Source organism: Macaca thibetana, chromosome 1, assembly GCF_024542745.1.
Source record: "Macaca thibetana thibetana isolate TM-01 chromosome 1, ASM2454274v1, whole genome shotgun sequence".
Lineage (NCBI taxonomy): Eukaryota > Metazoa > Chordata > Mammalia > Primates > Cercopithecidae > Macaca > Macaca thibetana.
In genome coordinates, this window is record NC_065578.1 from 129,609,584 (window position 1) to 129,623,732 (window position 14,149).

Sequence of the window (14,149 nt, forward strand, 5' to 3'; positions counted from 1 at the left end):
GATTTTGACAATTACTTTGACATTTCTCTTGTGTATGACTCTTCTGGGCTTTAATTTTGAAATTACAAAAAATCCTGTAAGCCCACCATCCTTAAAGATCTCTAGTAGATAGGATTTATTTGCACCTATGTCAGAGGTAGACAGAAATGGGCTAAGCAAGGTTTCCCAGACGGTGAGCTTACGTTAAGCTTACAAAGTGACCAGTCTGCTCCAAGGTAGTCACAATCCACTGAAGCAATTCCCAGCAGGGTAGAGCCACTGACAAGTTTTGAATAGACAGTGAACAAAAGTTCTGTTCTGAGAACATAAAAAGAGTCCATTAAGAGCACAGATGTCATAAGGCAGTGGCTCTGGAAGCACAGAACGCCAGCATCTGGGAAGTTGTAACAATGCAGATCCTCAGGCCCCAAACTCAGCTCAAACACACTGAGTCAGAACATCTGGGTGGGGCCCACAGACCTGTATTTTAACAAGCTCTCCAGCTGATTCTAAAGTATTCTAAAGATTGAGAACCTTTGACCTAGGGCAATACATCCCTGCCTTGAAAAAATTAAGTCCTGACAGGACCAGGAGCAACATTTTTTTCTTCCTTTCTGATGAAACTTCATGAAAGAATTGACTAGACTGTGTCCATCACCATTTCCTCATCTCCTATTCTCACTTGGACCCGCTAGAAACTGGCTCCTTCCCTTGCTACTGCCCAGAAACCACTCACGGAGGCCATGAACATCCTCCTAGTTACTAAGTCCAGACATTTCTCTGTCCTTTTCATCCATGACCTCTTAGGAGAACTTGACATTGTTAATCACTCCCTCCCTTCACTTCGGAGGTTCCTCACTGCCCTGGTTCCTTCTGTCACTCCCTGCCAGTCTCTTCTGCACCTCCCTTTTAAATGTATGCCTCTCATCTTCCTTCACCTCCCTTTTAAATGTATGCCTCTCAGGGTTCTGTGCATAGCCCTCTCCTCTCTCTATACCCTGCCCCTGGACAGTCTTATGCTTCTGCTGCTGTGTCTAGGTGTTGATGACCTGCTAATGTGATTCTCTGTCCCCTCCTGAGCTCCAGTTGTCTGCTGAGCATCCAGTTGTCTGTTGAGCATCTTTCCTTGGATCTCCCACAGGCACTTCAAACACAACATGTCCAAAGGGATGCTGATCCCTCTCCTCCTCTCTCCCTCAACCATCTTATGTTCTTCCTCCAGAGTTCCCTTTTTTTAATTGAATAGTACTGTGCAGTAGCCCAAGACAAGAGTAAGGGTATCATCCTTGCCCCACACTCTCCTTCATACTTCCCCCTACCCCCATATAATCAACTTCATAACCTCTGATTTCTCATTTTTATCTGTCTCTGAAGTCACTTCCGTAGCAGAGACCACACTCAGCTCTTGTCCACATTACTACAAAGGTCTCCTAACCCACCTTCCCTCTCTCCACTCTTTCACTACTCTTTTAATCTCATGTCTGCACTGTAGCCACGGTGATCTTGTTTTTGTAAAAGCATATCTGATCATGTCACCCTCTATTTAAAATTTCACAATGGTCTTCCATTGCCCTCAGGATCAAGTCCAAAACCTCTAAGACAGAGCATTACATGGTCCTCAGGCCTTGGCTCCTACTCCTTTTCCTTTTCCCTAGTTTCACTTAATTAATGGTTCTATGGTCTCGCTACAGATCACAGCCACTTGCAATTCTCACAACACCATGCTCTTTCTTGCTTGAGGCTTCTGTACCTGCTCTTCCCTCTGCCTACACTTTCCCTTTCTCCAGCCTAGCTTTAATTTTTGGCCTCAATGTAAAGGTCCTTTCCTCCAGGAAACCTTCTTTAGGTGTCTCTCCCAGTGCTTTAACTGTTTTCACATGAGTAAGTTTGGGTGCTATCATACTTGTCTCCCTCCACAAAACCATAAGCTCCTTAAGGGCAAGGTATGCAGCGTATTCTGGTTGAATCCTTGATGTCTAGCACTACGATCAGTGAAGATTTGTTAAACAGACCAAGCTTCTTACTTGAGGGATGGCATGAATGTTTCCAAACCTGAAACCCTGTTCCTGTGAAGACACTGAAATCCTAGTGGTATTTTTCCCCTCTCCCTGGGGCTCTGAAGGGAAGAGGGTTTGTGGTTCTAGCTGCACACAAGGTCCCATTCACATAGCTATTTACTACACTCTCTCCAGCCACCTCCCCCCAGAACAACAGTGGCCTTTCTCTGCAGCAGCAGTCTCTTGGGGGAAGCTTCTGAAGGCCCTGCTCTGGGAAATGAATGGGGCCAGCCTGGGGCAGGCGGGACAATGGCAGGGTAGTCCTTGTGCCCATCAGACCCCTGCAGGGAAAGGCAGACCGGAAATCAAGCCGCCAATGGGGAAATCCCCAGAACTCTGAGAGGCTGAAGGCAGGCAACCCCAACAAGGCTGCTCTGTCCCTGCAAGAAATACCAAGTACCAAAGACCTAGTACCCAATGAGAACGAGAGGAATTTTGGTCTTAGTTCCTGGCAGGAGTGTTTAGAGCTTGCTTTCTTAAAATCCCTTGGCTAGGCATGGAAGGAATCAGCAATATCAAGAACGAGCTATGTTCGAGTCAGGAAAGAGCACATAGGGAGTACACCTTGTCTAAAGAGAACTAAGCTGGGCTGAAGAAGACAACCCAGAACAATGAGGACACGCTGCTCTCGAACCCTTAGGAACAGGATAAAACACAAGAACCATAGGAAAGAATGGAAGAGAACCAACATAACAGTCTACCACGTGCTAGATACTCTGCCAGAACTTTTACACAAATCATCTTATATAAGCAAGTAAGATAGAGCTGAGTTGCTGTATGTATGTGCAAAGGAATGCTGAGTAATATAAAGGTGTAGGGTTTGGTGATATTAACCAGCAAAGGCTTCCTTGAAGGAAATAAGAGTAATGGAGTTGGGAGAAGACAGAGAACACTGATATAAAGGTGTGCAAAGAGGGATGTGGGCCTGGGAATCAGGCTGGTCTATCTGAAGCAGGGTGACAGGGTACAGTAATGGGACCTACGATTATTGAGATGTGGGCTAAACTGAAGAAAGAAGTCATGAATCCCAAGCTGGGGAGCTCGAGCTAGAAAGGAAAGACATTGTGGGTTTCTAGCAAAGGATCTGCCTTGGGATGAGCGCTTAGGCCCCTGATTTTTAACTAATGTCCTGTGTTTGTTCACTATGGTCCCACAGTCATGCCTGTCTGTCCTTAGTTGAGAATCAGCACAGGACTGAGGGTAATTCAAGCATGGGTATTCTAGTGGCAGCTGAGGAGAGTTTAGGACAATCTGGGGTCCCTGCCAAACCAAATGCCCTAATAACACTCACCATATGTTTGGCACCATGGAATTCACAAAATGCTTTTTTTTTTTCTTTTTTAAGACGAAGTTTCGCTCTTGTTGCCCGGCTGGAAAGCAACGGCAGGATCTCAGCTCACCGCAACCTCTGCCTCCCGGGTTCAAGCGATTCTCCTGCCTCAGCCTCCTGAGTAGCTGGGATTACAGGCATGCACTACCATGCCTGGCTAATTTTGTATTTTTAGTAGAGATGGGGTTTCTCCATGTTGGTCAGGCTGGTACAAATTATCCTGATCACACAGCTAGTTAGTCACTCAGCTGGGGCTCACTTAAAGTCCTATATTCTCTACATTAGGCAACTAGAATGGTTTCCACATAGATGGCCCTCCAGCCCTAGAGTTTGGTCGGCTATGTGGGAATGAATATGTATACAGCTGATTAATCAGGATCTATCAAATACATGCTAATCTCCTCAAACCATGACTCAACTTTCTAAGGGATCTCCCAGAACTGACTACCCACCTCTTTTTTTTTGCTGTTTTTTGTTTGTTTGTTTGAGGCGGAGTCTTACTCTGTCATCCAGGCTAGAGTGCAGTGGTGCGATCTCAGCTCCCTGCAACCTCTGTCTCCCGGGTTCAAGTGATTCTCCTGCTTCAGCCTCCCAAGTAGTTGGGACTACAGGCGTGCACCAACACATCTGGCTAATTTTTGTATCTTTAGTAGAGACGGGGTTTCACCATGTTGGCCAGGCTGTTCTCATATGCCTCACCTCACGTAATCCACCCATCTCGGCCTCCCAAAGTGCTGGGATTACATGCGTGAGCCACCACACCAGGCCTCCTGCTTCTCTTAAAGAGCTGTATTGAAGAACTCTAAAACTATTTGGTAGAAATGGCCTAACCTAAGGGTCTTAGGAAAGTTAAGTATCCACTGTATTCAGTAAATTGCTAGGTACCAATGGCAGACAAAATGACTTTTACTGAAGATCTTATTCTATGACTAGCACTACCCTTCTCCCAGTCTACCAGTCTCATAAATTTGGGAATAAAATTTGATTCAGGGCAGGGCACGGTGGCTCACACCTGTAATCCTAGCACTGTGGGAGGTGGAGGCAGGTGGATCACCTGAGGTCAGGAGTTTGAGACTAGCCACGCCAACACGGCGAAACCCCTTCTCTAATAAAAAAACATAAAAAATTAGCCGGGCATGGGGTCAGGCACCTGTAATCCCAGCTACTCGGGAGACTGAGGCATGAGAATTGCTTGAACCTGGGAGGCAGGAGTTGCAGTGAGCCAAGATTGTGCCATTGCACTCTAGCCTGGGCAACCAGAGCGAAACTGTGTCTCATAAATAAATAAATAAGTTTGATTTGGCCTTAAAGTACTGGTTAATTATGCTACCAAAACGTCTTGGGAATCCTGCCACTCCTCTTTGTCCCCACCATAACCATTCTGATTCAGAAGCTCATTATCTTTTCCTAAGATTGCTAGTAAAACTCCTAGGCTTCCTAATCCCAAGCCCTCTTCTGCTCTTTATATTAATGTCAGAATTCTCTCTTGAAACACTATTTTTATCACCGTAAAATACATAAACCTTCCCTGGCTCCTTTTCTACTACCACATACATAAAGTCTGAATCCCTTCATTCTCCCTACCCTACCTACCTTATCAATCTAATTTCTCTCTGCTCTACAATAATCTTAACACTTGGAGACCACACCATGTTGGTGCCACCCCAGACAGAACCTTGCTCATGTTGCTCCTCTAGTCTGAAATGGCCTCTTCTCTTTCTTCGACCTGAATAATTCCTAACTACTCTGCCTTTGACCATTCTCATTAGCACCAACCTTCTGCTCTTCTCTAAATGTATCTTTTGGTGTACATAACAATTCAGCAATTATGTACCATCTTTTTATTTTCTGTTGTTTTGTTAATAACATTTCCCAACAAGACTGTAGGCTTGAGGCCGGGCACGGTGGCTCATGCCTATAATCCCAGCACTTTGAGAGGCTGAAGTGGGCGGTTTACTTGAGGTCAGGAGTTCGAGACCATCCTGGCCAACATGGTGAAACCCCATCTCTACTAAAAATACAAAAAGTAGCTGGGTGTGGTGGCAGGTGTCTGTAATCCCAACTACTTGGGAGGCTGAGGCAGAGAATCGCTTGAACCCAGGAGGCGGAGGTTGCAGTGAGCCGAGATCACGTCACTGCACTCCAGCCTAGGTGACAGAGCAATACTCCGTCTCGAAAAAAAAAAAAGAACGTAAGCTCTAAGTTCTCGTGTACTATCTCTCAGAACACTGAGAAGTGCACTGAGCACTAAACTGAGCCATGTGATAAATATTTCAAGTCCAACCAACCGTCAAGTGCCACAGATCACAGGTCATCACCAGGAGGGCTGCTAGATTGGTTCCCTACATGATTTGAAGCCAGGTTGTGACTGATGACTACAGATCCCATCACACCATTTTGTAGCGGCTGCTCCCAAATACTGGAGAGAAATGAGAAAGGGCTGGAAAGCAAGACTCTGAAATTACAAAGCCCCTTTCTCACACATTCATGTCTTAGTTTGCTATTCTTTAAAATGAAGAGGAAAATCTCAAGGAGGTCAACAAAGGTAATAGAGGGATACTAGTGACTTTAAGGCCTATGCTGAAATCACAGTAGAAAGACAAAAAAATGGTTTTAAATCGTAGCAGAGGAAGTTTCGCATCCAAAGGGATTTCTAATTGTTGAACTCATGGAACCATCCTCCAGAGATCACTGAAAATGGGAGAGGCCCTTAACCTGTCTTTACTAGCTTAAGAGACACCCTATTTGGAGTCAGGAGGAAAGGGCAAGAGGATCCCTTGAAGTCCTGCCAGATTTTTGTGATTTTTCCCCGAAATCTGTCCAATTGTTTTAATACAATAAATTGGGATATTCTTACAGACCTTAAGAACACCTTCTAGGCCTGGCATGGTGGCTCGCACCCATATCCTGGCACTTTGGGAGGCCGAGGTGGGCAGATCGCTTGAGTTCAGGAGTTTGAGACCAGTCTGGGCAACATGGTGAATGTCATAGCTACAAAAATTATCTAGGTGTGGTGGCACATGCCTGTAGTGCCAGCTACTCAGGAGGCTGAAGTTGGAGGACCACCTGAGCCTGGGGAGGTTAAGGCTGCAGTGAGCTGTGATCATGCCACTGCACTCCAGCCTGGGCGACAGAGTGAGACCCTGTCTCAAAAGACAAAAAACAAAACCACCTTCCAAATCCTATTCCAATTCTATTAGGGGCCATGGATTTCTCAGTTCCTCCCCATGTTTCCATGTCCCTGTACTTCTGTCTTCTCTCCCATTTGATCAGGCACCTTTGTTCTCTGTTCTTTTCAAACTTTCATTTTCACTGATTTTCAGGAAAGTCAGATACTGATTTCTGAAAAACCATTTGGCCCACTGAAAGGATACAAAGCATTCTGGTTTCAGAGGCTCAAAGAATGTAATAGCTAAAAGGAATCAAATCTTAGAGGCTGGCTAGCCTAATTCCCTCATTTTTCCAGATAAGAAAACTGAGGTCCAGGGCAGGTAAGCACCTTTGCAAGGTCATTCGCCCAGTTGCTAACAAAGCTGGCTCCAACATCCACATCTACTAACTCAGATGCTGTGTTCTTTCCTCAGAACTCCAAACCTCCTTTCAGAAAAGATCTAACATGACTTTTTATGAAGTTACCCTTTTTTGTTTTTGAGACCAGGATCAGCAACTTCTTCAGTCCTGTTTACCCCATGGGCCAAAAGAGTGATCTTGCATGCCACTAGCAGGTGTATGCTTGGGTCTTTTATCAATATAGTGATTGACAAAAGAAGGAAGAACACAACCCACAGCAAAAAGAGGTTCCAAGCCACATGATATATCTTTGAATTAAGTTTAAAAAATAATAAACCAATAAAATTAATTTTTAAAGGCAATGCCACTCTGAAGAGGTGAAATAGATTCAGTCAATAGAGATTAAAATAACTCCTCTTATGTTTACAGAACTCAACAGTTAACAAAGCATTTTCACAAACATCAGAGTATCAGAACTTTAAAGCAGCAAGAAACACTATACAAACTAGAGTTTCTAAACTCCATTCCACAGAGGCTGTGAGCTTCCAGAACTCCTTTACCTTTATACTAACTTGGGGATTAGCTATGTGCCATTCGCAAAATATTTTTATTTTTGATGAACTCGTATTGTCATTTAATTTTTCTTATTTCTTGTCTACTAAAAAAGCTAAACAAACACGTTAACAAAAGGGTGCTCTTTCAGAAATGTTTTTGAGTATCCGAAGTTAAGCTTAGTCTGCTCCTTCTCATAATGGTGATTAATCGCCAAATGTTTCAGCTGCAAATCCATTGTGCCTCTCATCTCACACCCCCAGATGGGAACAAGGGTACATTTTGGAAAAGACTCAGCATTTCAGGGGACTTACCATGCGTAGCTCTGGATCCCTGTCACCAATCTGGGAGGCCAACCTTCTAATCTAGGTAGAAACTCAGCTAAATGTCTGGGGACTTCTTGGTCCCAGGGGTCAATAAAGACCAGAAGCCAAGGTGCGAAGAGACCCCTGACAAGGCACAGTTGCTGGGTCTGGATTTATTTTGACTTAGGAAAGTCATATGCTTTTAAGACAAGGAATGGCCAGAGATCACAGAACAAACCCTTTCTATCCCCATCACTGACAGACATTTAAGGTGAGCCAAGGTAGATGAAGTCTCTCTCATTCATCAGAGTTCCTGGGAAGGAGATTCAGTAACCCTTCTCTTCTCACATTCTTCTAGTACCCTAGCTATTGGAAAAATATTCCTTCCTCCTGACCCCATGCACTTCTACAACAATAAAGCCAGTTCACTCTGCTTAAATTCTTCAAAATGATATAAAGATTTCAGTCACCTTTAATTTGTTTTGGGCTACTTAGCTCAGAAAGTTGGGCACAAAGCTAAATCAAATCTGTGAATTTACCATCTATAATTTATATAGAGTTTACAGTTTAGAAAACAATTTGAAATACATTATCTTGTTTGATTTGCTCCTTTCAATAGGCCTGTGAGAGAGATGAAATAAACATTATAATCCTCAAAGGACACACCATATAAAAATGTTTGAGAACTGGATTGTACTTTATAGAAATGAACTACTACTGCTTTACATGAGGAAGCCAGAGGAGGCATGTGACTTCCCCAAGGTCACATAGTTAAGGGGAAAGCCAGGACTCAAACCACAAACTCTTGGCTTAAAGTACTTTGGTTTGATCCTCACATGAACTTTGGGCAGAGGAAAGATGTTTCATGGGTGCAAACCCCTAACCCACCCGTCCATCTCAAAAACATGTGCTACGGGGAAACCAGGCTAACAGATATAGATGGCTTAGCAAAATTCATGATCACTCCTGTAAAAATAATTCAGTATCATTATCTCTGTTAAAAATAGCAAACACATTTTTAGAAACTCTTGAAAGGAATATATATTAATGGGCAGTAAGTTGCTCATGGACAAAAACTGAAAGGGACATGAACAGCTACACTTTAGCCCATCTTTCAGTAATAACTGATTAACACTGAAAGATAAAGATTAGTTGCAAATACTTTATGCCTTCTATGGACCCAGGAGTCACTCTTGAACAGGGTGCTGCAGGAGATTAAAGAATGTCAAGTAAATATTCCAAAGTTTTCTTACTCTCAGCAACAATCTCTTTCCAAATACATGGTCCTTTATTATGTCACTGATTTTCTAGAAAATACACATCACCTAGGAAACCTTCTCTAACTGACCACATTTGACTACATTTGAAATTAACACGTGAATATTGAAACAACCTGAAATGAAAGAATTTATACTTGCTGATCTTTTCATTCACTCTAACTAACATTCATTTGTCAAACTTTTCTTGAGTACTCACCTCATGCAAGACACTAAGCTAGGCACACAGGATATCATACAGGCAAACCAAACTGTCCCTGCTTGTGAGGAGCTTACAGTCTGGTGTTGCTTTCTGTGGTCTTCAGGAGTCTTATATGTTTCCCAGTCCCCCAGTTGCATGCGCTCTCTGTGAGCAAAAACTGTACACCTTAATTTTCTAAAACTCTCTTACAGCACCTTACGCTAGGCTCTCTACACAGCAAACTGATAAAATGAAAGAATACTAGACTCCATAATCTGCAGCATTTTATTCCTTTCAGTGTGATTTAAGACTGTAAATTATTTAAAATCCATAGAGTCTTGAGGCTGATGTTGTCCAAAGTTCCAATCGAATAAGCCTACAGCTAAGGGGGTAAGATTCAATGCAGCTAGCTGGGGATGTCTGAAGGGGATCTGAGTCCTACCCCTCTTAATGGGGAAGACAATCAGGCAGGGTGGAGGTGAGGAATACCCTTACCCTGCAAAGTTGCACTGTCTCATAGGAGAAAATAGTACTTTAACTATAAGACTTACAGGTATGAGCCCCAAGACTGAACCCCCAAGGCAGGAGCCCCAAGACAGAAAAATAGAAGGGAAGACCTTGACTGCTGATGGGCACTTTACCCTACTGCCAAAGAGAAAGAAGAAAACGGTGCCCCACACATTCTATAGGACGAGTATAGAAGCCTAGTTAGACACGATGGGGCAATGAAAGAGCCAGATTCAGACTCAGAAGACCTGTGTTTGAGTCTTTGAGTCCAGATTCTGCCACTAGCCAGGCAAGATGGCACTGGGCAAGCCAGGTAGCCTCTGAGCCTCAGTTTCCCTTTCTGTGAAACGTGAATAATAACCTCTGACGCTTTTGTCTACCACATAGAACCACTGTGAGATTCAAATGAGATATGTTCTACAAAAGCACTTAGGAAACAAACTGTAATGTGCTGGGCAAATCCTGAGATTTTGATCTATGAGGATATCCAAACCCCCAGGAGTGTCTCACATTAATCCAGGAACCCTCACCACCTCCTCCTTCTTGCACCTCCCCAAAACTTGGGTTCTCATCTTCTCAAATCCCTGCATTTACCAGAAAGAGTTCACCATCCAAATCTTAAAAAGGCAAGTGCACTAATTCTCAAACTCCAAGAGGATGAAAAGGGAAGAAGGGCAGCCATGTAAACCATTCCAATTCCTCACCTTGACACGCCTCAGTTCTCCCTTTCCAAGGGTCAAACTGCAGAGGGGCCAACAGAAAGGGGGAGGGAGGTCTGAACTGGCCATATATCCTTTGTGGCTGTCTGCCTCCTCTTCTCCACTGCCAAGTCAGTTCCCATCTAGGGATTGCTGAACTAATCTAAATGGGACTCTGAGGCAATACAGAGATTAGTGCTTGGGAGAGAGAGATTATATGCATTTTAGGCCACATTCCACAGCCAAAAGGAAATTATTATTAGCATGGATAACCAAAGGTGGACTGGGCATGGAGGAAGCAATTGCTCCCTTGCAAATATTCTTCCCTATCTCTCCAATAATATTTTTTCCAGGCCCTGTCCTTTCATTTGCTTGTTCAGTCCTTCAACCACCCATCTATCTAGTTAGAATGTGTGCAGTGCCCACAAAACACACCCCCCTAGCAAGGTTCTCATGGGGAGAAGGGTTGAGGAGGGGTAGGGGAGGGAAGGAAAAGACAGACACCTTACAAAGTTGTACCAATCATTTGCAGGCAAGAATTGCAACCACACTGTAACATTACCAGTGATAGAGGTGGCTGGGCAGACTCTTGGGGGAAGGGGTGTCATGTGTTCAGACTCTGAGGGCCAGTGCTGCTGCCCAGCAGGCCTACGAGCCCAAAACAATTTCTTCTGGCTCCAGGCAGAGGGAAGGCCCATTTTGCAGAGTCAAGCTTATTAAGAACAGCTTGGAAGATTAAACCTAGAGCATCGGCCGGTTGGCAGGTCTCAATTTAAACTCTAAGCTTGGAGGAGAGGAAATTCTAACGTGACCTATGCATTTTGGGGCCATGTCAGCTACTGGTAAAAATCCAGACCTGCATGGGTGCAAAGGATGTTTCTGTCCCATCATTCAGGCCAAGAACATCCTCTTCATTTCTAGAAATGGGATCCACCCTGTCCCCAAGCCCCACCATTCCATACCAACCAGCCTGGTGGAGGCCCACGCCCCTGCCAGGGCCCTTCTCCCAGCAGCTCCAACACCTAAAGCCAGTCCCCCTAGTGCACCCCTAGGAGCTCACAAGACTGGCTTGTGCCCACTTGAGCTGGCAAGTTGGGGGGACTCAAATTCAGCCTCCACCCTGGCAAAAGTCAAAAGCCACTGGAAACACATCCTCCTCCTTCCCCTCTCCTGGCTTCACTGTTTATTGCTTATATTCAAAAGACGCTGAATTAAGAGCTGTGTTTTTAACATAGACACACAGAAAGCACATAACCACACAGGTTGACGGTCCCCAGAGACTAATGCTCCTAGTCCCAATTCCCAAAGCCCACCTAGACCCTTATTTTCAACCATTTATTAAAATGCAACACCACCCCTCCCAGTCTTTTAGTCAATGTTGAAAAATCAAATCATTAGCAAACCTACCTGTCTATACTCTGGGGTAACCTTACACTCATGGTTTCTCGGTGTCTCCACGGTTCCAGAATCCTGTAGCTTTGGTGTGTTGATCAGGATTGAATCGCTTCCAATTTTTGAGCAAGGTGAGAGGAGGGCCTCCCAACTTGAAGACTGAATCCTTTCTCCTCCAGCTCTCAGGACCCTGGTAACTGATGCTCCACTCTACTTCTACCAGTGAACATGATTTCCTTTCTCAGCCCCTCTTCCCCTCCCCAGCTTTAAAAAAAAAAAAAAAGAAAAGAAAAGAAAAAAAAAGGAAAAGAGGAAAAACTGTGACCTTCTCAGAAACCAAAAACCCAGCCACAAACCTCCTCAAGGTTAGCACTATGGGCTAAAAAAAATGAATCACAGAAAAATGTGCCTTCAAAATATCACTGTTAACTGCAAAATACAGATAAAACCATCCTTTAAATCCAGTTTTCTCAGCTGTCCTTCTGTTGGCAAGAGACCCTCTAGCTCAAAGGGGGAAAATAATTTTCTAGTCTCCAATGCTTAATATGACAACAGCAAATATCTTTGAGGAAAGGAAAAAAAAGGATTAATAAATCCGAAATGGCACTTGGAAAAAATCTTCCAGCTGATTTGCACAGTAAAAAAATAAATAAAACCATACAATAGTATGTACACAACAGCACTCCTTCCAAGTCCAGTGCAACCCTGGGAACCAAAATTTATGGACTTCCTTAAAAAAAAAAAAAGAAAAAGAAAAGCTTTTACATTAAATGTTTTGAAATTCTTAAATGAGCCAATTGCACCAAAAAAAAAAAAAAAAAAAAAATTCAAAGAACACCTGAAATGCAATGCTTTTTACCTTTAAGATGGTAGTAATGATTAACAAACCAGAGATAATCTCTGAAAATATTCTCTCCTTTTCTTTTTCCTTTAAACTTGCAGGTTCCTCCACCTACCCCAGCCTGATTCTCAGACCCAGCCTACGTTCGGCCTTTTTCTGAAAGACAATTTCCTGAGTTAGTTCTGCTGTTGGGCTCCTCCACATCCAAGCTCCGAAATTTTCTCTTGCCTCAGCCTCCATGAAACGGAGGTTTCGCTTCCTCCCGTTCCCCCTTTTCTCTCCCTCTCTATCGCCCGGTCAGAAAGACGGCTCCCTTATTCGGATTATGATTGTGGATTTGAGTTCGAGGTGGGTTTTTCCTTCACACCAGCCTCCTGGAAAATCCGATCGCCTGTTTCCTCTCGGCCTCTCCTTGCCTCCCTTTCCGCCCCTCGCCTAATCTCGCAGGCAGGAGCCCGCCGTGCCTCGCGCAGGACGCCTGGCCGGGCCTCCGGCTACCGGCGCCGCTCGCCCCGCGCCCGACCGCCGTGTTCCGGCCTTCGCGGCCGCTCGGGACGCCAGGCTCGGCGCACGGGGAAGGCGGCGGCGGCTGCGGCAGGCCGGCACGAGCGGGCGTCCGACTGCCGGCGTCGCGGCCGCGCTCGCCTCCTTCCGGGCCCCTTCCCCCTCGGCTCGCCGCTCGCTCGGGCGCAGGCCCGGCCGGCCGCCCCCTTCCCTCCCTCCTTCTTCCCTGTGAGCCTTTCTCCTTCCCTCGCTCCCGCGGGGCGGGGCCGCAGGCTCCTCCTCCTCGCGGCGCTGCCCGCCGCCCGCCGGCCTTTCCCCTCACGCCGCGGCGGCCGGGAGCGGGGGCGGGAAGCTGACCGCCCTTCCCTGCCTCGGTTCCCGCGGCCGCGACTCCCGCCGACCCGCCCGCCCCTGTCCTGGCCTCCCTGCGCGCCCTGCCCCCCACAACCCCTCGCCGTCGTTCCTCGGCCGGTCCCCTCCGCGGCCCCTCAGTCGCCAGCCCTGCCCCTCGGCGCGGCCTAGCGGGTTCCAGTCTCTGCCGGATCCCCGGCCTGGCCCGCGGGCGACCCCGGCCCTGACCCCGCCAGGCACCGCGCGCCGTCCCCGCCGCCGCCGCCACCGCCACCGCCGTCACCACCCCTGCCACCTTTTGCAGGCTTTTCCTCGTCCGCTTTCCCCCCTTTATTGACTTCTGCGCGGGAGCCGACCTTTGTTTCCTACCCCCTGCCCGCCCCGCCACCGTGCCCGCGCCCCGCGCCCCGTGCCCCTGCCCACGGGTGCGGGTTCACTTCTTTGCGTCCACCGGCATTACCCCGGCGCCCGCAGCTACGGCTCACCCTCTCTCCACCTCTCTTCTGATCTTATTTTTCAAACATTTGTTGCGGCCTCTTTCGTGGTGTCAGTTCTTTTAACTGTTTCCGCCCGTTTCTGTGGTCCTTCCCACTTACAATACCACCGACTTAGGGGGAAGACCCTTCGCTGTTTCCTCTAAGCTTGGCTTGGGCATCTTAATACCA

At 46.1% G+C, this 14,149-nt stretch overlaps 1 protein-coding gene across 12 annotated transcripts in view; it reads right to left on the reverse strand.

Moving 5' to 3' along the window:
• Positions 1–13,384, reverse strand: part of ARHGEF11 (Rho guanine nucleotide exchange factor 11) — a 109,464-nt gene extending 96,080 nt beyond the window's left edge. For 11 of the 12 annotated variants that reach the window (XM_050779416.1, XM_050779386.1, XM_050779376.1 and 8 more), the window contains exon 1: positions 11,804–13,384. In XM_050779416.1, the coding sequence (XP_050635373.1) occupies positions 11,804–11,835 (32 nt within the window). In that variant the 5' untranslated portion in view covers positions 11,836–13,384. The remainder of the gene's footprint in view (positions 1–11,803) is intronic. The other variant, XM_050779315.1, reaches the window with a different exon arrangement.
• Between the last annotated feature and the right edge of the window lie 765 nt (positions 13,385–14,149).